The 20,406-nt window shown below is 50.0% G+C and overlaps 2 protein-coding genes across 2 annotated transcripts in view; both read left to right on the top strand.

Annotated features, from left to right (window-relative positions):
• The window catches only part of Rtf2 (replication termination factor 2), a 29,905-nt gene extending 15,745 nt beyond the window's left edge, over window positions 1-14,160 (top strand). Inside the window, exons 6-8 of the mRNA XM_059261992.1 lie at window positions 8,558-8,671; window positions 11,960-12,212; window positions 13,955-14,160. Of these exons, the coding sequence (XP_059117975.1) occupies window positions 8,558-8,671; window positions 11,960-12,212; window positions 13,955-14,133 (546 nt within the window). The 3' untranslated portion in view covers window positions 14,134-14,160. The remainder of the gene's footprint in view (window positions 1-8,557; window positions 8,672-11,959; window positions 12,213-13,954) is intronic.
• A 4,180-nt stretch (window positions 14,161-18,340) lies between these two features.
• LOC131908762 (protein FAM209-like) lies at window positions 18,341-20,168 on the top strand. Its single transcript, XM_059259787.1, has 2 exons — window positions 18,341-18,668; window positions 19,822-20,168. The coding sequence occupies exons 1-2, from the start codon at window positions 18,420-18,422 to the stop codon at window positions 20,083-20,085; spliced, it is 513 nt and encodes a 170-aa protein (XP_059115770.1). The 5' UTR covers window positions 18,341-18,419; the 3' UTR covers window positions 20,086-20,168.
• Window positions 20,169-20,406: the final 238 nt, after the last annotated feature.

Raw genomic sequence — 20,406 nt, forward strand, 5'->3', positions numbered from 1 at the left:
GCCGCTCAGTGGGCAGAGTGTCTGCCTGGCATACATGAGGCCTGAGGCCCAGGGCTCCATCCGCAGCACTGCATGAACCAGGTGTGGTGTTACCTGTTTGTTATCTCTGCACTGAAGGGCGGGGACAGGGAGGGCAGAAGTTCAGGGTCATCCTTGGCTACACAGCAAGTTCAGATGATCCATAGATGGCTAGGTAGGTAGATGGACAGATGGGGAATGCCATTTGAACAGATCTTGGCTTATTGGGTTCCTTCTTTCTGTCTTTTTAGAGGGGTTTGTTATGTTATCCAAGCTGACCTTGAACTCGTGGATTTAAGCAATCCTCCTGCCTCAGGCTTCCAAGTCACTGACCTACAGGTGCCTGCAGCACACCTGGGTGTGATCTGACCATTTTTTTATGGGTGTGCACTCTGAAACTATTACCACATCAGGGCAAGTTTCACCCCTATGTTTCCTTATGCCCCAGAAAGCCATCTGTCTTTCTACCCCATCTTGCAACAGCCATTTGTGTGTTTCTGTGTCCCTGGAGTCTGTGAGGTGCTATAAGTGGACTTGTACAATGGATTCTTGGTGCGGGGTGGGCTTTTCCTAGTTAAGATAATGATCTGGACGGAGAGTCTGCCTCCTCATTGCAGTTTTCATTCGTTCTTGTTCATTGCTGAGTGATACTCCATCCCATAGTTGTGCACAATTTATTTGTTCAGCTGTTGATGGACTCCTATGCCATTTTCAGCTTCTCATTATTACAAAGATGCTGTAAGCATTGTGCACGAGTCAGTCTTTGAGAAGACAGGTGTTTTTGTCTGTCTCAAATAAATGTGGGATAGTGAAATGGCTGCCTCGCATGTTGGGTGTATAGCTGCACCCTGGTCTTTTCCATGTCAGTACAGCTGCAGGTAGGAGAGTTGGCCACACTGCACGTTGTCAGCACTCCATTTCCATGGTAACCATCCTAATTGGCTTGTAAGGGGCAATTCCCTGCGGTCTCACTGTGTGTCCCTGATGACTGTCACTGCTGAGCACACACTCATGAGTTATTCCCCTGTATTTATGCCTTTCCCCATTACATTGAGTCCAAATCTTTCCATAAAGGATTTGAAGGACAAATTAAGAGAGAGTTTGTGGTTATAAAGGTAAGCCTGTTGAATGAGCTGATGAATTGTTTTTAGGGATTAAATCAAGGTGGGTAGTGATGTCTCTTGATGCCAACGTGGTGACTTGTCTAGAGCCACAGTAGATACGTGAGCAGCTGCAGCAGACGGTGCTGAAGGAGCGTTAATGGAAGACTGCTGCATGCCATGTTTGTCCTCCTGCATTTAGAGAGGCAAGCTGTCCAGGCAAGGTGTCAGGCTGTGCCGTCAGGAGGTCTTGCTGTTTGTGAATCCTGATACTTGAGTGCCACAGAAGTCATATTCTCATGGCGAATGGACTTGCATAGCTCTTTTCCTGGGGTGTGACTTGGGAGCAGGCAGGCCAGCTTTGAGCTACTCTCGGGCTCTCAAGTTTCACAGCCTTGAGAGCTCTGTCTCTTGTGGACATTTTAAATACCACATTTTCACTATAGTTTCTTACCACCTAACATGCTTCAAAATACAAAGCAGCCACTGCTCTGGATGCTGGGTCACAGACCCAGTCAACATCTAATTGCCACAAAGCATCAAACCTTAGGGTCTCTTTTGCAAGAATTTATAAAGCATGCAAGGTCTACCTTCATAAGCATGGCACTCTGATGACTCATCATTTCATGTCTGCTCCCCAAAATAGACAGCCCCGCCCCAGCATAGAAATCGACCAGGAAGGAGGTCCCTGCCGAAGGAGACGCAGGGCAAGCCTCGCAACACTTAGAACTCTTGGTTTTGTCATTTTAGACTTTTACTTATTTTTCACTTTGGTTTGGTGTTTTGGAGACATAGTCTCACCATGTAGCTCTGGCTGTCCTGGAACTTACAGTGTAGACCAGGCTGGCCTTGAACTCACAGAGATCTGTACTGGGTGGGATTAAGGGCATGTCACCACACCCAGCTAAAGCTTAGGCATTTTGAACAAGGTCCACAATACACCTTGGTGCAGTTCTACTGGTATGGTAGCCTTTGCCAGGAAGGCGGCTGAGGAACTGCTTGGTTCTCCGCTGCCTGTGTTGGCAAGTGTGCCCCATAAACCTCTTGCTGTAGCCAAGCCCCGGGGACTGCTCTTTCAGCCATCTACAGAATTAACTGCAGACAGGCCCCGGGATAGCCCAGGGTCCTTCGGGGTGCTCCCTGGCCTAAGTGCTTTTCTGCCTTTTGTAGGTGAGCGAGAGCAAGCTGGGTTTTCTTTTTGCCTCCCCCTTGTCCTCAGCCCAGCTGACACTGGGGCCTGACTGTAACCTGCCCAGATGCCCCTGTCTCAGCCCCAGCCTGTCCACTGCTTCCATGTAGTATTTTGTTACTGCTTTTGAGAAGTCTATTCGTTTGATCAGCAGCATTCAGAGAGTTCCCTCAAGCTTTATTTCCAAAGCCCAGCTCATTATTTCATGTCTCACACTGAGAGCCTGGTGCTCAACCTGAAGGCTGAGGATGCGCTGCAGAGCCAGGGTAGCTGAGTGCTACGAGTGTCCATTCTCCTTCTCCACACTCTGTGATGGTTGCCAGCCTGGTACTTGATTGGCCCCAGACCCGGTGTGACAGAGTTCCCTCGGAGCTGCTTTCTAAGCATGGGACTCAAGTCCCTGCGACCACAACAGGGCAGGTTCTCTTCTGTCGTCTTTGTCGTCCTTGGGCTCAGGACAGTGTCCACAGCACCCTGAACATCAGTTTTTATAGAACCCACAGACTGTTCAACTGTCCGTAAGGGGGTGTCTCGTTCACAGTGTGCTTACACCTAAGCCCTGGGTACTGGTTCAGCCATGTGTCAGCAGAGGTGTGCTCCTGTTGAGGTGTCCGCTCAGAACAAGCACAGCTACCAGTTCATTTTCAGTACTGCCACCAGTAAGAATGGAGGCTTTGGCCGTGGCCTCCAGGCTGACTTACCTAAATCAGGGTTCGTACCCGGTGGCTTGTTAACACCTGTGAAATGTCATCTGTCACTTGCTGTGGAAATAGCCCACCATGATTTTCTTTGGCTTGCAGCCCGAAACCATGGAACTCTTTTTGAGGGGAAAACGATTCCTGCCTGCCTGCCTGCCATCCATCACTGTCGCTGTGTTTACAGTCACAGGCCGCTGAGAAAGCCCTGCTTCCTTCAGAGCTTACACCTGCTTGCCCCTGCTGTCCACCCTCCCTCCCTCCCATGCCGTTAGAGACACTCACCAGGTGCAGTTCTGTTTCGGGAGGGAACCCGGGCAGGTGCTGGCCCGGCCACCTTTCTTCTGACCGACTCCGATGGCTGCGGCTCCTGCTTCTCAGAGTTACCTGGCAGGCTGGCTTGCCTTTGCATCCCTAGGGACTTGTATTCTTGTTGATTCTGACACGTTGGTTAAAAAAAAAAAATAGCTTCTGTATTTGATCCCTGAGAATTATTCAGGATTGTACACCTGCCAGAAAAAAAAGGGGGGGGGGGGCGGGGGAGTAGACATAAAGCAATACAAGGTGCTGACAGAGCCGCAGCCCAGAGGAGTGTGCAGCCTCTGGACTCTGAAGCAGCGGCTGGCCCTCTCACCCTGGACATCACACTCTGTACCGGGCAGAGATCGTCAACCCCCAAACTCGGAAAGCTGCTAGCTGGGCTGATGTTTTTGTAAGATGGGACAAGTCCTAAAATGTTCTTCAAAACCAGGCGTGGTAGCACAAGCTTTAATCCCAGCATTCTGCACATGGGAGACTGAGGCAGGTGGATCTCTGAATTCCCAGTTAACATACATAGTTAACTCCAGGCCAGCCAAGGCTACATAGACACTGTCCCAAAAACAAAAACAAAACAACAAAATATTCTCTGTAAGACAGGAGGCTGGTTTTTCTGACACTTGTCTGTATTTAGGTTTACTCTGGATAGATCTAATTTGTCCCATTCATTCATTAACTTGTTTATTACTACGTGTGTGTGTGTGTGTGTGTGTGTGTGTGTGTGTATACATGTACACACATGTGCGTGTGCGCCCACCTGCCACTGAGCATGAGTGGAGGGCAGAGGACAGTTTGCAAAGGTCAGTTCTTCCACCTTGTGGTTCCAGGGATTATGCTCAGGCCATGAGGGTTTGGCAGCAAGTGTCTACCTGCTGAGCCGTCTCACTGGCCCGACATACCCGTTTTCAGGAGAGCAGTGCAGAGGATTGGGTCACCACACTCGACGCATACCTGGGTAGAGTGCTCATGTGGTGTATCAGGTGCAGGCTTCCACCACAGAACAGAACATGGGAGGGGGGAGGGCAGCACAGGAGACTTGTCCCCCCTGTTTCTAGATTCCTATGATGGCAGGGTGGGTGGGTGGTGTCTTCACCTGCTGGAGAAGCGACCCTGAGGCACAAGAGTGTTTGTGAACAGCTGTCACAGCTGCTATAGAAAGAGGTCTAGGCGGGGTAGCTAGCAGAGTCTCCGTGAACTTCAGGCCTAGCTCCCATCAAGCCTTTGAGGAGGGAGAGCAAGTCCAGCTTGTGCGTGGGGGGTCTCAGCTTCCACCTGTTGAGTTTCTGCTTCTATCTAGCAAGAATCTTGAAAGAGCAGCCAGACATGGTGCACACGACTTAACGGTGGAGGCTAGCCTGGGCTACAAGTGAGATTTAAGATCTGAGCACAGTAGTTCTTGCCTGTCATCCCAGCACTTGGAAGGCCGAGGTAGGAGAATTTCCATGAGTTCAGGCCAGCTTAAATTATGTAGTTCTCAACTAACCTGGCCTAGAGTGAGAGCCTGTCTGAATGAAAGGAAAGGAGAAAAGGTTTTGCTGTGTCTGCATTGGCCTAAAATGCTCTGTGTGGCCCAGACTGGCCCTGAACTCATGGTAGTTCTGTCTCAGTCTCCTTAGTGCTGGGATGATAGGGTTAAGATAGCTCATTTTTTAAAAAAGGGTTTATTACGTGTGTGTGTGTGTGTGTGTGTGTGTGTGTGTGTGTGTGTGCGCCTGTGCCTGAATGAGTTTGTGTGTACCACTTGCATGCAGGTACCCACAAGGTCAGAAGAGACTGTCAGACCCCCTGGAATTGGAGTTACAGGTGACGAGCCACCATATGGGTGCTGGGGACTAAACCTGGGTCTTTAGCAAGAGCAGTAAGCACCCTTAACCACTGAGCCATTTGTAGCCGGAATTTCTCCAGTTCTACCCAGCCCCACAGTCCCACAGATGCTTATAAAATAATCACTCTAAGCCTTATATTAATTATAAACTGTATGGCGTATGGCTTCAGCTTCTGGCTAGCTAACTTTCATCTTAAACTAACTTTCCTATTAATCTGTATGTTGCTGCATGGCCATGGCACTACCAGTCTGCTGGCATCTTGTTGCTCCTTCAGTAGCAGCCTGGTATCTCTCCCGACTCCGCCCTTCTCTCTGTATCTCTGCTTGGATTTCCTACCTGGTTGTAAGCTTTCTTGCCATAGGCCGAAACAGCTTTATTTATTATCTAATGGGAGCCACACATATTCACAGCATACAGAAAGACATCCCACAGCACTCCCCCTTTTCTGTCTAATCAAAAAGGAAGGTTATAACTTTAATATAGTAAAATTATATATAACAAAACAGTTATCAAGTAAGAATTATAGTCTATTTGTATTTGGCAAAATTAAAGGAAATATTCTATCCTATCTTAGTGAGTCTAAAGTTTCATATCTAATTTATCTTTTATCATAACTAAAGAAAACTATAATTATAACTATCTAGTCTTCAGCTCCATCAAAGACCCCAGAAGGATGTAAATATTATTTAAGTAAACAAAAAGTGCATTGCAAGCAACTTCCAAAACTCTAGAAATGACAGAGACACCTGACTGCCTGGACAGTCACCCAAAGTTCTTCTGTAATGTTGGGACATCCATCTTCAGCCTTCAGGCCTAGAGTCTCTGGCATAACTTTCAGTGAAGCAGGAAATTTTAAGGACTGTTCCACCCATTCTGGCAAAGTTCATCAGTCGCTTCTCCCCATGTCCTGTAGAATGTCTGGTAGTTTCTTCCGTGAATCAGGAACCTGAAGTACCATCTCGCCTTACAAAGTTCAGTGGTCACCTTCTTATGGGTCCTGCACATCTAGTTTATACAGCATATTCTCCAGCCCCAAATTCCTAGTCAGTGACTTATTTAGTTATCAAAATATATCAATGCTGGATATGTGGGTGTGCTGAATCAGGCCACAGCCATGATTCTATCCAAAGAATGTTGCTACCAGCACCATAGAGGAAAGAGCAGGGGTGCAGAGATGGGCAAGGAAAGTCACCCTGAGTTCCCAGGAGGGTAATCACAAGCTTGAGGCCGAGCCTGGTCTACACGGAGAGTTCAAGCCTAGCCAGAGCTACTTAGTGACACCCTGTTTCAAGGGGCAAAAGCTACCCAGGTTTTAAGGCTCGGCCTCTTTCCAGTTCTGGGCTCCTTTTCTCTACACCCACCCCCAGTGCACAGAGTGGTCAAGAGAGCAGTGCCCTGACCCCTAGTGGTGACATTCACTCCTGGTGGATTCTGGGGTCCTCTGGTCAGGGTATCAAGCCACCTGTGCTGATGATTGGGTAATGTCACCTTGACACAAACCTAGGCTCACCGGAGAGGAGGAAACCTCAGTTGAGAAAGTGCCTCTGTAAGATTGGCCCAAGCCTGGGAGGCTTTTTCTTGATTGGTGATTGCTGTGGAAGGGCCCAGTTCACTGGTGGTAATGTCCCTGTCCCTGTGTGTGTCCCCCACCCCCGCAGGTGGTCCTGGGTGATAGAAGGAAGCAGGCTGAGCAGCAGGAAGCAGCTTCCTCCACCACCTCTGCTTCAGTTCCTGCCTGCAGGGTCCTGCCCTAACTTCTCTCAGTGGTGGAGTGCAACCTGAATGTTGTGAGCAGAAATAACCTCTTTGCTCACAGGTTGCTCTTGGACATGCTGTTTATCATGGCAGTAGAAACCCTAAGGCATGGCAGTCTTATTCCTTGCCTGCAAATTTCATCCTTACAAAATTTTCAGTTGTGAAATACATTGGCAGCGTCTCCTCTGGTGTTAAAAACAAGAATAAGAAACAGGGATGTCAAGGTGCCTCAGGAAAGAAACAGCAGCTGAGATCCCAGCAGGGAGGTGTGATCCTACTCTAAGGGTCCCGCCTCCTGCACTCTGCAGAGAGGCCCTCAGGAGGCTTATTTACACCGGAGTGCACCTGCACGTCCCTTGTGCCTTCCTTCCCACCTCACTCAGTTCCAGAAAGATCCCTTTCCATTCCTCTCCAAGGAAAAGGCCTCCCTCCCCCATGGAGGGATTGTCTACCAAGTGTCCCCTGGCCCAGGACTTCCCATGGGACCATCTGCCCAGAGGCTGTTCCTCCCCTCCTCCCTGCCTGTCATGGTGGCTGAGAATGAAAGCCCTTCACTTCAGAGGGTACCTCTCCTCCCTCAGGTCATTCCTCAGAGCTCTGTGAGTCAAAGCAAATGTCTTCAATCAGCAGCAGTCCTCAGGGAAACCCTGTAAAAGGAGCAGACCCTGACCTGAAAGGTGGGGTGCCAGAGACCTGGGGCGGGATGTTTATTAGCTTTTTTACAGAGCTTGGCAGTGACATCTCTTCCCAGATGTGACAGCCAGATTGTCTCCAGACTGTGGTGTCCCTGAAGGTCTCTTTCCTGGGGTTAGACCTCCACCCCTGAGGAGGACTGAGGGCTGGAGAGGTGGAGCCTATATCAAGGGGACCTGGAGACCCTGGAGCAAAAACCTCAGTTTGTGGAGGAGAGCCTTGCTCTCTCTGCCATCCCTCTTCCTGCTGTGTGCTGACACTGAGCCTAGGACCTCCACAGGAGCCTTGATGGGGTGCTTGCAGGCGGCCCGGCCCCTCTGAGGAGGTAGCTCGCTTGGTTACGGTCTGTGAATGTGAGCATGTGTGCAACAGGCAGAGCTGAGTGTGGACACCAACAAGTGTCTGTCCCTGCCTCCAGGACACCATCAAGACTCTAGGACACGGCTCCATCTTGTCCTGCAAGATGTGTCTGGAGTCAACCTTACACTTAGAATGTTCTGGAAAGACTGTCGGAAGTTAGCAGAAACTTGTGCTCCCAGCTAGGCCTGTTGCCATGGTGTGCTGTGGGTACACAGCAGTGTGGTAGGGGAAGGATGAGAGGGCTCACACAGAGTGACCACCGCCCCCAGCAACACAGTACAACAACTTCGGGTGGTCCCACGCTCAGGGTCTCTGCCGAGGCCGGTTAGTCAGAGATCACAGATGTCCAGCACGGACCAGTGTGTACAAAGTCTGCTACGTGAGCCACCCTATCCGTTACCTATGTTGGAACCCTCCAGGGTGGGGCAGCCAGGCTATGATGTTCTGGGCACACGGACCTCTTGGGCCAGCACTGAGAGCGGCTGGTCTGAGACGCAGGCAGAGACGCAGCAGGAGCAGCAGGGGCTGGAGGCCAGCACTGAGTGAAGAGAGGGCCCCCATACCTCCCCTCCCAGCTAACCGACTTTCCTTTTTGCCTTCCAGTGTGGGGCTGCCTTCCAGGAGGATGACGTCATTGTGCTCAATGGCACCAAGGAGGACGTGGAGTTGCTGAAGAAGAGGATGGAGGAAAGGCGGCTGCGGGCCAAGCTGGAGAAGGTAATGAGGGGCTTCACCTCTGCCCCAGGGCCCATTGCAAGCTATTCTACTGCCTTAGCAGAGCTTGGGGGGACGGGGTACATGGCTGAGTTTTGTCAGCCCAGGAGGCCTAGCCTCTAGAAACAGATTCGGGGCTTGGCTACGTTGGCCTTCATCTGCTCAGGGCATGATGGTGTAGGGGAGATTGTAAAATGGCACCTGTCAAGCACTTGCACAGAGTTTGGCATTAGTGAACCCTCAGGAAAGGGGAGTCGTTGATTTTAAAAGAGTGCACATGGACTGCGGCTGTGACTCAGAGTAGAGCCTGGAGCCCTAGCTTCTGTCCCCAGTAAAGAAACAGAAAGAGGAGGACTCAGACTCTGTTTCCATAATTGCAAAGGCAAGAGTAGAAGCCACCGTCCTCCCAGCAAATCTGAAGATCCCACGTCCTCAGCCACCTGCAGTGAGGCTTGTGGGAGGAGGTGCTGAAGGTTTTTTTAGTTGGCATACAAAGCAATGGAATTCATTGGGGCTATAACTTTTTTTTTAATGGAAAGGTTAGGCTCAAGGAAAACTTGGGCCTAACCTTTGTTTTTACTGAAGTGGAAATCTAGATGTGGCACACCTGTAATCCCATCCTCCTAAGGTAGAGTCAGGAGGGAGAGTTGGAGGCCAGTTTGGAGACCCAAGGGCCAGGTGTGGCTCGGTGGTGATCACCTGCCTCTTGTGCAGTCATGGGTTTGGTCCCAGCACTGAAACCGAAACAAGGGTGAATGCTGGCGTGTCGGACTGTGACAGAGGGCGGTGTGAGGACACACAGGGGGAGTGCTGGCTGTAAACTGGGGTGTCGGACTGTGACGGAGGGCGGTGTGAGGACGCACAGGGGGGAGTGCTGGCTGTAAACTGCCTACAGCTGCCGGCATCGTCCACGGGCTAGGGCCGCCGTGATGGAAGGGGCTTCGAGCTCTGCTTGTGTAATTCAGTCATAGAAGAGCGGGCAGAATCCATCACCTACGTGAGGCTCAGAAGGCTGATGGTCACACATGGGACACACACTCTCAGGAGAAGCCAAATCCGTCCTCATTTCCTCCGTTATCATCTTAGAAAATGGTGTGTGTAATGTTCCCTAACGCTAGGAATTGTGGGCAACTCTGAAAGTAGATGCCACAGAAATGCTCTGTGCAACTGTTTACAGGATGGTAACAGCATTCCTGAGAAATACTGAGGGTCACTGAGTCATTTAAGCTGAGTATGCAGGTTAAAAAAATCAAACATATGTGTGTGTGCATGTGTATGTGTGTATATGTTAATTCTAAATTACTAAATTTTAAATTTAGTAAATTACTTTTTTCTAAATCACTCTGCACTTACCATCATCAGAGCATAGCGAAGCCTGGAGTGTCTTTGACAAGAGACAGCAACTGAAAGACATGCTTGCTCATCTTTGCTGTCCTCGGTCGGTTTTTCCAAACACAAAGAGGGGCATTGTGTACTGAAAGCAGCAGCCAGAGAGCCGCACGGAGCCCGGGCTGTTCTCCCTGAGTGACTGTCCTGTCATAGGCTTCCTGCCAAGTCCTGCAGAGCCCAGTGGGACTAGATCCCCTCTGCTGCCTCCTCAGCAGAGGCCCTGAACATGCTTAGCTACTGCTACCAAGATACAAAATATTTCCCATGGAGGCCTCTGCATGCCTCCAGCTTTGACACAGCTCAGCCGCAGTAGAGGGCTGAGGACTAGCATCTGCCTCGGTTCTGTTGGGGTGTGTGGACACTTAGTGTGCACACACTCAGAAGCAAGAGCACAATGTCAGGTGCCCTCCTCTGTTGCTCCCTGCTCTGTTACAGTTAGACAAGCCAGAAGACCACCATTTCGCCTTGGCTTGCTGACTAGCAAATTCCCAGGATTCCAGTCTCTACCTGCCGGTGCCGGGACAGCCATGTGCAGCCATGCCAGGCTTTCTGTAACTGGTGCTTCTGCACTGAGACGTCTCCTTAGTCCTGACAGCCAGCCTTCACAGATTTGCACGTGTGGATTTCATGTGTGCAACAGTTTCCTATGTGTGTTTTTCAGATGCTTTAAGTCAGATTGTGTGTATGTCACACATTCAAGGCCACCACCAAGAAAGGTCTTCTGTTTGGTGTAAGAGAAGAGGACCTTCCAAAATCATTATTTTGTTTTACTTTTTAGAGACATGGTCTCATGAAGCCCAGGCTGGCCTCGAACTTGCTGGTCTAGTCTTTGCCCGCCCTGTGCTGAAACATGAGGTGTTCTGCTGGCTCAGCTGTATCTCTTTGGTGCCCCTTTTTGGATTTTTATGGAAATGACGTTTTAAAGAAAGTCGTGAACAGTTCTTCAGATCATTTGTGCAATTGAATAGAATTTCAGAATGGTCAGCCTTTTGGACTGACCAATAACTATCATACTAATCCAGCATCTAAAACTCTAACGAGAATAATCTAAAGTTTAAATCAGCCAGCATTCTTCAGTGCGAGCCCCCAAGCCCTGTAGCTAAACAAACATCACAGTCTGACAGCTTTGAAATGGAGTTCCCAGAGTGAATGAGCTTCTGCATATGTTCGTGCATGGAGTCTATGTTACTATTTAACTGCTCTTTTGTGTACAATGGTCACTGGAAATACTGACCTTTTGTGTGTGGTATGTGCTATTGGGAATCAAACTCCAAACTCAGGACCTCATGAACATGAACAGGTGAGTGCTCTGTCACTGAGCAACATCTCCAACCTCTGACATTGACTCATCATTGAAGTATCCTGTCTGCATTTAAAACTTTTGAGAATATGAAGCTAAATTGATCAGCAGCTCTAAATGGACTCAGCCCTTTGTGGGGGCAGAGCTGCTTGCCTGCAGACAGGTCATCCTCAGAGAGGACCCTGGGCCCTAGGTAGGCCCACTGCCACTGTGTCCTCAGAGCATGCCCTCTGTGTTAGTTATTCTTCTGTCACTGTCCTAAAACACCGTGACCCAGGCAACTTACAGAAGGAAGGGTTTATTGTGGCGCACAGCTCCAGAGGGAGAGTCCATCATGGCTGGGAGGCTTGGCAAGCAAGCTGGATGTGTGTCAGCAGAGCAGGAAACTGAGAGCTCACACCCCATCCATACTCAGGAAGCAGAGTGAAGTGGAAGTGGGGTGAGGCTGTACATCCTCAAAGCCCACCCCACTCATGTACCTCCACTTACTGAAGGTTCCATAAACTTGCAAACAGCACCGCCCACTAGGGACCAAGTGTTCAGTCACTGGGCCTCTGGGGGACGTTCTCCCACAGCCTTCAGTGGCTTCTTTCTTCTTACAGAAAACAAAGAAACCGAAGACAGCCGAGTGCGTGTCAAAGGCAGGTGCCACAGATGGTAAGATGCCAAGAGATTGGGGTGCAGGCTGTGTCCCGAGTCACCAGGGCCTTGCTCTGCTTTGGCTCGAGGTGTGTTTTGCTGACTCTGTGTCTTTTACAGACTCTGCAGGGCCATCAAAAGTGAAGGCTGGCAAGCCGGAAGAAGCAGACCCTGATCCCAGAGAGAAGAAAAGCACCTTGGTTTCCAAGGGCACAGGTGGGACTTCCTGAGGCAGCAGAGAACTGAGAAAGTTGGGAAGCCAGAGCAAAGGGATGAGAAAACGTGGGTGTTTCCCAGTAATTCATAGGTGGCTCCCTGTGTCCTGTGAATTAAAACAGAGCCGCACATTCCAGCCTGGAGCCCCGTTGGCCCAAAAGATTCTGGACACAAATCCCGATTCTTTCTTACTGCTGAGCAAGCTTATGGTGCCACAGCAGGCAGCCAGTGTGAGGGCTTGGCCAGGTGGGAAACTCTGTGTCTTTACCTCAAAGAAAATAGCATTTATGACAGGCCAGTGGAGAGGCAGGGTCAGCCATGGTGCCAGACCGGCCTGGGTCATGTGGTGAGTTCCAGGCTAGCCTCTGTCTCAGATAGGAAAGAGCAGGGGCAAGAGGGCCGGCTCAGCAGGTAAGAGCCAGTACCCGAGTTCTGTTCCCAGCACCAGTCTGACAGCTAACAACCGCTTGTGACTCCATCTCCAGACCTGACACCTTCTTCTGGCCTCACAGGCACATACACATACATGGCATACATTCACACAAACACACACATACAGAGAAAAGAGAAAACCAAAAAGGAAAATAAATATTTATGCCATGTCTGGTGGCACAGGCCTGCCATTCCAGCTGCTCAGGAGCTGAGGCAGAAAGATTAAAAGTTTGAGGCCAGCCTGGGCAACTTACTAAAACCCCATCTCAAAACAAAACTAGAAAGGGAGCCGGGGTGTAGCTTAGTGGTAGAGAACCTGTTTAGCATGTCTGAGGTCCTGGGTTCATTGCCCAGCACTGCAAAGGAAAACTAAGGTCACAGTTCCTTTACAAGAAGAGAAGCACAGGTTTGTCAGGTAAGAGAGAGTGTGGTGTTACATCCCACATGAACGGTGGCCAGCAGCCCCCACCCTGGCCTTCCATCAGGACAGGCCACTGAGACTTCTGGGCGCTTTGTCCTTGTGCAGTGCCACCCTGAGAGGACCAGTCCCTCACCTGAGTGCTGAGAAGCTGGGGCAGCTTGGTGCCAGCACACAGTGTTCAGCAAGACCTTAGTGGTTAGCGCTCTGTCTAGCTTTTAGGAGACACCGTTGAGAGTCTGTGGTAGCATGTGTCTGCTTGGGAGGCAGAGGCAGCAGAATCACCCCAAGTTCAAGGCCAGACTGGTCTACATAGAGAGTTCTGGGTCATTCAGGGCTACATAGTGAGGCTCTGTCTCAAATCATTAATTTAATTTAATCTGTTGTAGGCAGGGAGTGTAGCTCAGTTGGCAGAGTACTTGGAGAGTACGCACAGACCCCTGGGTTCTCTCACCAGCACTGTATAAAATGGTGTGGCAGCACATTCCCATAACCCCACCCTCAGGAGATGGAGGCCGAAGGACCAGAAGTCAAGGCCATTCTTGGCTTCAGAGTGAGGTCGAAGACGTCTGGGCTGCAGGAGGCCCTGCCCTTTGCTTCAGCTTTCTTTGCAAATAGTAGCAAAATGCTACGAGGTTGGGGAAGTGGCATACGTGACTTGGTTCCTTTAAAAACTCAACATTTGTCTGGGCATGGTGGTGCCCACCTTTAATCCCACCACTCGGGAGGCAGAGATGGTGGATCTCCAAGTTCAAGGCCAGCCTGGTCTACGGAGTGAGTGCCAGGACAGCCAGGGCTACACAGAGAAACCCTGTCTTAGAAAACAAGCAACAACTGGACATTTGGAGTGGTCTTTAGTCCCAGCCTTACAGAGTTTGTCTTTGTTTTCTAGCAGCTAACGGGAATGCTTCTGGGAAAGCTGGGAAGCCGCCATGTGGGGCCCTGAAGAGGTCCATTGCAGACAGTGAGGAGTCTGAAACCTACAAGTCCATCTTCACAAGCCACAGCTCTGCCAAGCGCTCCAAGGAGGAGTCTGCCCACTGGGTCACCCACACGTCCTACTGCTTCTGAAGCAGGGCCGCGTACGGCCCCTCCCCGCAGGCCTCCTCCCCTGTGGCTTTCTAGGCCACTTGCCTGATGTGACACTGTGCTATAAAGCTGTTCTCTCCAATATTGGACCTGCGTGGTCACTTGCTGTGAGGAGCGTGGGTCCCGGGGAGGGTGAGGTGGCTTCAGCATGACTGGCAGCCTCTCCCACAGGCTGCACCTCTGGCTTAGCCTGGTAGCCTGGTGACTCTCCTGCTTACGTTTAGGTAACAGAAAGATTCCGGCTTCCTCACTGCACAGTTGGCTCTTTTTCTAAAGTTGTAATGGGTCAGGGAAGCATTGACCCTGAGTTCACCTTAGGGACAGAGTTCCAGCTGTCAGACCTTGCTCTGGGGTTCTTGCCCAATACAAGGACATCATCATAGAGGAATCAGACGCCTGAGTGATACAGAATAAAGCCCTTTTCTCTCATCTCTTCTTTCTTCTCTCTTCCTCTTACAGCTTGGTAAGAAAATGGCAGCCATCAAGTTGACAGGGGCAGACAGGAGTGACACCTTTTCCATCCTCACATTTATAATTGGAAACTCTGTAAGACTGCTCATGGCAGCAGGGTAGAACTGTCTCCATGGGCCAGTTCTAAAACCCGGCTCCTGGGTTGGCCAGATGGCTCACTCAGCAGATAAAGCCCTCGGCACGCACACTTGCGGACCAGAGTCTGGATCCCCAGAGCCTTAAGCCAGGTGAGCACTGTGGCCTGTAGTTCCAACCCTTGTAAGGCAGAGATGGCATTCCCAGGCAAGGTGCTCACAAGCTCAGGGTTCTCAGGAGAACCTGTCTCAGTAACTAGAATGGAGTACAACCGAGAAAGATGCCCAGTGCCAACTCCAGGCCTCCACACAAGCCTATGAGCGTGCAAACATACATAAGCACTAAAGCCCCTGCTTCTGCCCCAAGCATGGTGGCATGTCTGTAATCAAAGCCCTCAGGCTGAGGCAGGAAGATCACTGAGATGTCAAAGCTGACCTAGGTTACGTAGCAAGACATTGCCTTAGAAAACAACCCTCAGGTTCTCTGCTTGCAAGTGATGGAGCTAAGCCCCAAGGACACTTGAAGAAAGTTCTTAGACAGTATGTTAGGGGGAGTGTAGGTGTGGGCAAACAGGATAAGCTGTGAAGTGAGCATTGTCCAAGAGACCTGGGATGTCTGATCTTTGTACTTAGAAACCAAAATAAAGATTGTAGAAATATCTGGGAGATTTGTTTCTGTTTTTGAGATGGGGCCTCACCTTAGGCATGGCTGGCCCCAAACTCAAGATCTTCCTCACTCAACCTCCCAAGTGCTGGAATTACAGCATATATATGAGTTTTTCAATGAAAATTAACCAGGGCTGAGGATGTGGCTCATGGGGTTGAGTGCCTGCTTGGCACGCACAAAGCCCTGGGTTCTGTCCTCAGCACTGCATAATATCTAGATGTGACAGGCACCTGTTGCCCCAGCATTTGGGAGGTGGAGGCAGCTGGATAAGAAGTGCAGAACTATCCTGGGATACCTAGCAAGTTTTAGGCCATCCTGAGAATACATGAGGCCATGTCTTAAAAAATAATTAATTTTTATTGTGTACTTTTCCAAAACAAAGCTGAATTAGCTGTTTCAGAGGGGTTTTTTTCCTGTTAAATTCTCATAATGGGGGCTGGAGAGATGGCTCAGGTTAAGAGCACTGGCTGCTCTTCCAGAGGTCCTGAGTTCAATTCCCAGCAACCACGTGGTGGCTCACAACCATCTGTAATGAGATCTGGCGCCCTCTTCTGGCCTGCAGGTGTACATGGAGACTGAACAAAGTATACATAATAAACAAATCTTTTTAAAAAAAAATTGTTACTTTATTTGGCTAGTTTTTTGTTTGTTTTATCAAGAGTTCTTTATTGGAAGCAAACAGTAAAACTCAAGGCTGCTCTGTTTTATTGTATCTTTACAGAGAAAACAGTCCTCTTAAGCAGTGGTTTTTTTTTTTTTTTTGGTTTTTTTGTTTTGTTTTGTTTTGTTTTGTTTTGTTTTGTTTTTCGAGACAGGGTTTCTCTGTGTAGCTTTGCGCCTTTCCTGGAACTCGCTTTGGAGACCAGGCTGGCCTCGAACTCACAAAGATCCGCCTGCCTCTGCCTCCCGAGTGCTGGGATTAAAGGCGTGCGCCACCACCGCCCGGCTGCAGTGTTTTAATAATTACAACTTTCAAATTTTGTTATGCCTTTTTTTTAACCACTTTCACATTTCTCAGTCTTGAAACTTCAGTATCTTCAGGCCTCCAGCCTCAGAAACTTCCACAGATTTCTGCCTCCTGGGCTCTGTGACTCCTTCCTTGCCATGCCCCTGAAGGGAACCCCGATAACGGAACAGCATTTGTTCTGAGAACCCTCCAACCTGTATGGTTAGGAAAGGCATGGCCTCCCTGAGGGCAGATGACCAGCTTTTGAGCTTCCCTGGGTGTCTGTGAGAAGCCCTGCTGCATCAGACTGACAACCGGTCCCTTTCTAGGGCCCCGGAGCTGAGTTCCACCCTTGGTTCCACCCACCACCCGAGTCCAGGACCTTGGCCGGAATGTTCTTTCTCAGCTTGGCACACTGTTGGGAGAGGCCATCATCTATTTCTGATTTCATTTATTTGATTCAGACATGGTGGTGAGCAGCAAATGTGCCCCCTGGAGCTGGGTCCAGTGAGAAACAAGGTTACCAGCCACAGGTTGCTGGCTGATAGGGTTCTAAAAGGAAAGTGGCCGGCCTTCCCCAGTCCTGTTCAGTGGACACACTGAAGGAAAGGGATTCTGGGATTCCTACCCTTAGGTACCCATGAATGTTTCCAGATAGCCGAAATCTAGTGTGCCAGGCGTGGTGGGCTGTGTCGTGTGGAGCCATCTCTGCAAATCAAGCCTATCTTCCCATATGGTGTCACCAAACAGCTACTAAATGCCAGAGCTGACACCAGAAGCAAGCCCTACAGACATGGACACCTGACCCCTGCAAGACCTTCACCGTGGCAATTTTCAAGATGTGGCTCAGGGCCTGCCAAGGATGAACCTCCAAACAGGCCGTGCCGACCCCGGCCACAGCCATAACCACCAGGACCACTTGTCTCTGGAGGCTTTGTAGCTCTGAGGATGGAAAGCTTCGTGTAGCGTGAAGCCTAGTTTCTAAAGCAGCAGTAAAGCTTGCATTCCTCCAAGCCTGAACCAGGGTCTGGTAGGAGCCCCACAGAAGCAGAAGCTGTGCCCTAGGGGAGTGTCCCTGTGGCTCACTTGGCCACCGGCCCCTTGACAGATGAGTCTGTGGAACCTGCCACTGTCAGAGGGTAATGTGGTTGGGGGCAGCGTGAGGAGGTCAGTAGAAAGTCACCCTCGCTGGGTCTGAGCAAGGTCCCTCCTTGTGACCAGGAGCGACAAGTGTGGGCCTTATGCTGCATGTTAGCATGTCTTGTTTCTTGTCACCTCTACCAACTGTGTGTGTGTGTGTGTGTGTGTGTGTGTGTACACGTTTCTTGTCACCTCTACCAACTGTGTGTGTGTGTGTGTGTGTGTGTGTGTGTGTGTGTGTACACATGTGGAGACCAGAGGTCAGCCTTGGGTAGTGTTCCTCAGATGCTGTCCACTTGTGTCATCTTTCACTGGCCCAGAACTCCACAAGTACCTAGGCTGGGTAGCCAGCAGACCCAAGCTGGCCTGTCTCTGCCTCCCCAGGGCTGCAATTGAGAGAGCACACCACCACACCCAGCTTTTTTATACACGTTCTGGGTACTAAAAGTGGGCCCTTACGTTTGCATAGCGAACACTTTACCTACTGAGCCATCTCCCCAGCCCCTTGGGTGACAGTCCCCACAATGCTGATGAGTCTGTTTTTGGTGCAGGCCAAAGGAAAGATCCATGACCCTTAACCAGCAACCTGTGGCTGGTAACCTTGTTTCTCACTGGACCCAGCTCCAGGGGGCACATTAGCTGTTCACCACAATGTCTGAATCAAATAAATAAAATCAGAAATAGATGATAGCCTCTTCCAACAGTGTGCCAAGCTCAGAAAGAACCTTCTGGCAAGGAGACAACTCCCTACTCTTTTGTCTTCTGGGAGTTTCTCCTTCCTGGAAGTCCTGCTAGGCAGGCTACTTGCCATGAACCTCAGTCTTCTCAAGCTAAGGCATCACAATGGCTGGGGCTGTCAGCTCAGGGCCCTCTGTGACATCACCAGGACCCAACACTAGGTCCCCAGTCCCTCTGGCACGGCGGCAGACAGACCCACCATGAGCAGTTTCCCGCCCCACCTCTGCTCACCATGCGGACGCTGAGATGGTTCCTGTTCCTGCCTCTGTGCATCTCTTGTGCCTGCGCCTTCATGTTTTCCTCGCTGAGGGAGAAAACCAAAGAAAGCCCAGGGAAGGTGCCTTGTGGAGGACATTTCCGGATTAGACAGAATCTTCCAGAGCACACCCAAAGCTGGCTTGGGAGTAAATGGCTCTGGCTGTTTTTCGTCGTTGTGATATATGTGGTGTTGAAGTTTCGAGGAGGCAGTGAGAAGAATAAGGTAAGGGGCATCGTGGTCACACCGCAGCCATCAGGTCTCAGAAACGCAGGTTCGTTCCTAGAGGCAGGAAGGACGACTAGTGTCCGACCAGAAAACCCTGTCACGCTGCTGGGGAAGCCGGGTGAATTTGCTCCGTGGTGACAATAGTAGTCTCCACATCCGTAGCGGATGGGACAGCTTGAGACGGGTTACTAAACAACTCACAGTTTTTCGGTGAAGTAACTTTTGTTTGTTTTTCCAAAGTGAGAGTAGATGCAAGAGCTCATGGTGTGCTTCATGTTGGACCTGCTCCCAGAGCCAGGCTCGCACACACCCTGCGTCTTTATTTTCATTGCTTTTGACTCATCACAAATTTCTGAACCAAAGGAAATTTTATTTCTAGTAAAGGAACTTCGAGGCTTGTCCTAGGGTAAAGAGCAGTGACCAATGTCCCCACAGTGTCTCAGCAGCTCTTCAGGGAGCAGAGGGACAGAGGTTCAGTCATAGACAAACCTGACATTTCAAGACACTGGCCAGGGCCTGGGAGATGGCTCAGTCTCAAAGGTGCTCGATGTGCAACCTTGAGAACCCAAGTTCAATCCACAGTACCCATCTAAGAGTCAACAGGTGGCACACGCCTGTAACCCTGGAGCCGGGGGCAGGGCGAGGACAGAAGGACCCTGTTAAACAGCTAGTCTAGCAGAGTTCTGGAGTTCCAGATTCAGTGAGAGACCTTGTCTCAGAAAATAAAGTGAAGTGGTGGAGGAAGAAACCCAGTACCACCCTCCACACACGTGTACTCATGCACATGTATACCCATGTATGTGTCTGCTATACACAACACATGACATTCTGGCTAGAGCAGAGGCTGCCTCTAAAGGATCAGCTGGAAATCATTTTCAGCTCTGCAGCCCATATAGTCTCAGTGGCAGCTCCTTCATCTCGGCCATTTGAGCCTGGGAACAACCACAGCTGGTACACACATAACTGAGCTTGGCTCTGTGCCAATACAACTTCATTTACAAAAACAAGTCGCAGGCCAATTTGAACACAGTTTGCCAACATCCAAACTAGGTTTATCGTTGTGCTACCTCTTAGATGAGCCTAACTTTGGGAACTGTGTCGGAACCAGTGAGGCCAATGGAGTGACTCACCCTAATACCTTTCTTGACAGGAGCAGAATCCTACTTGCCTTCGCAGCTGTCAATTTCGCTCTCCACCAAAGAAAATTCAAAACGTTTCCCCCAGCAAAGACTTCACTTTCAATACTTTAACCCAGCTCGAGATGGAACTGGTGAAATTTGTGTCCAAGGTGCGGAATCTTAAAGTCTCCATGGCAACTGGCAGTAACCCCAGGCTGCAGATCCCAGATATACCCATGGACCCGCATAATAATGTCACAATATATGAGATATGGGGAGAGGAGGAGTCTGAGTGAATGGGCTTATATCAAAGTATGAGAGAGGATAAGTCGAGTGTTGACAGACAGTATCCAAACTAATAAAGACTATTCTGAAGAAAGAGTCCTCCATGTGAGATCTTTTCCCCTCGCCCTTTTTGTTTTTAATTGGAGTTTAAGATGACAAGTCCCAGCAGCCCTGGGAGCCATAACTGTGTTCCATTTCCCAGTTATCCACAGATGTGCACAAGGACACTCCTGAACACAGATCCCTGGGCCTGGGGTTTGCCAGGCTCTGGAGTCGGGTGGCGGCAGGTGCAGACATCATTTTCCTGGACACAGTTGGTTTCTATACACTAT

The sequence above is a fragment of the Peromyscus eremicus genome, chromosome 4 (genome assembly GCF_949786415.1).
Source record: "Peromyscus eremicus chromosome 4, PerEre_H2_v1, whole genome shotgun sequence".
In the NCBI taxonomy this organism is placed as follows: domain Eukaryota; kingdom Metazoa; phylum Chordata; class Mammalia; order Rodentia; family Cricetidae; genus Peromyscus; species Peromyscus eremicus.

Bases quoted from the DNA above. Each gene is read 5' to 3' on its own strand.
- LOC131908762 (XM_059259787.1), top strand. From the start codon at position 18,420: ATGCGGACGCTGAGATGGTTCCTGTTCCTGCCTCTGTGCATCTCTTGT. The intron at 18,669-19,821 runs GTAAGGGGCATC...CTTTCTTGACAG, and splicing joins GAGGCAGTGAGAAGAATAAG to GAGCAGAATCCTACTTGCCT.